A 1,153-nucleotide genomic window follows, 5' to 3' on the forward strand; every position below is an offset into this window, starting at 1 on the left:
TAAATATGTATATGTGTTGAATTAAATATTCCCTATACCATTTTTATACTGTATTGCATGAATGTGTAGCGACCAATTTTTTCAAACTTCCATTTAAAAAAAAAAAAAGGAAAAAAATATAAAAATGGATTATTATATTACATATTCCGATCAATATAATATAACAATGCAATGTAATTAGAATGAAAAGATTTTTTTTTATTATAGTTATGTACTTTATTTTATTTTTTCTTTAAAATAATAAAAGTACATTATTTATATATTTTAATTGCACACAGAATTTAAATCATGATGTCTTTTTATTTGTATAAAATAAATTTTGTTAAATCTCATAAAAACTGTTTGTATAAAGTAATGAAATTTAGTTAATTGAATTAATGTATGTTTTGTTTTTTAAATTATTTAATTATTAAAAATTAAAATTTAATTAAATATTATATATATATATATATATATATATTATATTTATTTTGAAATTTTTTTTTAATTTAAACAATTATATATACATAACTTATAATATAAGGATATTTTAATTATTATAACATTATATATGTCTATATAAAATGTTTGTAGTAATTATTTAAACGCTCTTATCTTATCTTATCTTATTATAATATAATATAATATAATATTTTTTTTTATTATTATTTTTTTCTTTTATTAATAAATAAAAATTAATATTTTTTTCACATTTAATTAAGGTTGTATTTACTGATAAATTTTCATATTATTTATATGCAATATGAAGAAAATATATAGTATTTTCTTTTCTTTATTTATTTTGAATCTTCATATATATATAAAAAATATCAAATGCAATGACCTAATAAATTACAATGATTCGAATCTAAGGAACGGATTACTAACTAATAGTTTAGATGCAACAAATGGACTAAATAACAAAGATAACAGTTTTATAGATTCTAAAATTGAAGAACATGAAAATAACTCTTACCAAAATAAAGATAATAATATCTCTATCGTTGGACAAGATGTGCCTACTACATCGGTAACTTCTTCTAAAATTATAAATTCTAACGATTTAGAAGGAAATAGTATTGATAATACTAAAGGTCTTAGTGTTACTAATAGTGGATTTGATGATGGTAGTGCTTTTGGTGGTGGACTCCCTTTGTCTGGTTATTCTCCTCTA

At 18.4% G+C, this 1,153-nt stretch overlaps 1 protein-coding gene across 1 annotated transcript; it reads left to right on the plus strand.

Annotated features, from left to right (window-relative positions):
• Positions 1 to 742: 742 nt before the first annotated feature.
• On the plus strand, positions 743 to 1,153 carry PRSY57_0015000A (duffy binding-like merozoite surface protein; the record flags this gene model as incomplete). Its single annotated transcript, XM_020114227.1, has 1 exon — positions 743 to 1,153. A coding segment is annotated over one exon (411 nt), but the record flags the coding sequence as incomplete, so codon positions are not given.

Source organism: Plasmodium reichenowi, assembly GCF_001601855.1.
Source record: "Plasmodium reichenowi strain SY57 chromosome Unknown, whole genome shotgun sequence".
In the NCBI taxonomy this organism is placed as follows: domain Eukaryota; phylum Apicomplexa; class Aconoidasida; order Haemosporida; family Plasmodiidae; genus Plasmodium; species Plasmodium reichenowi.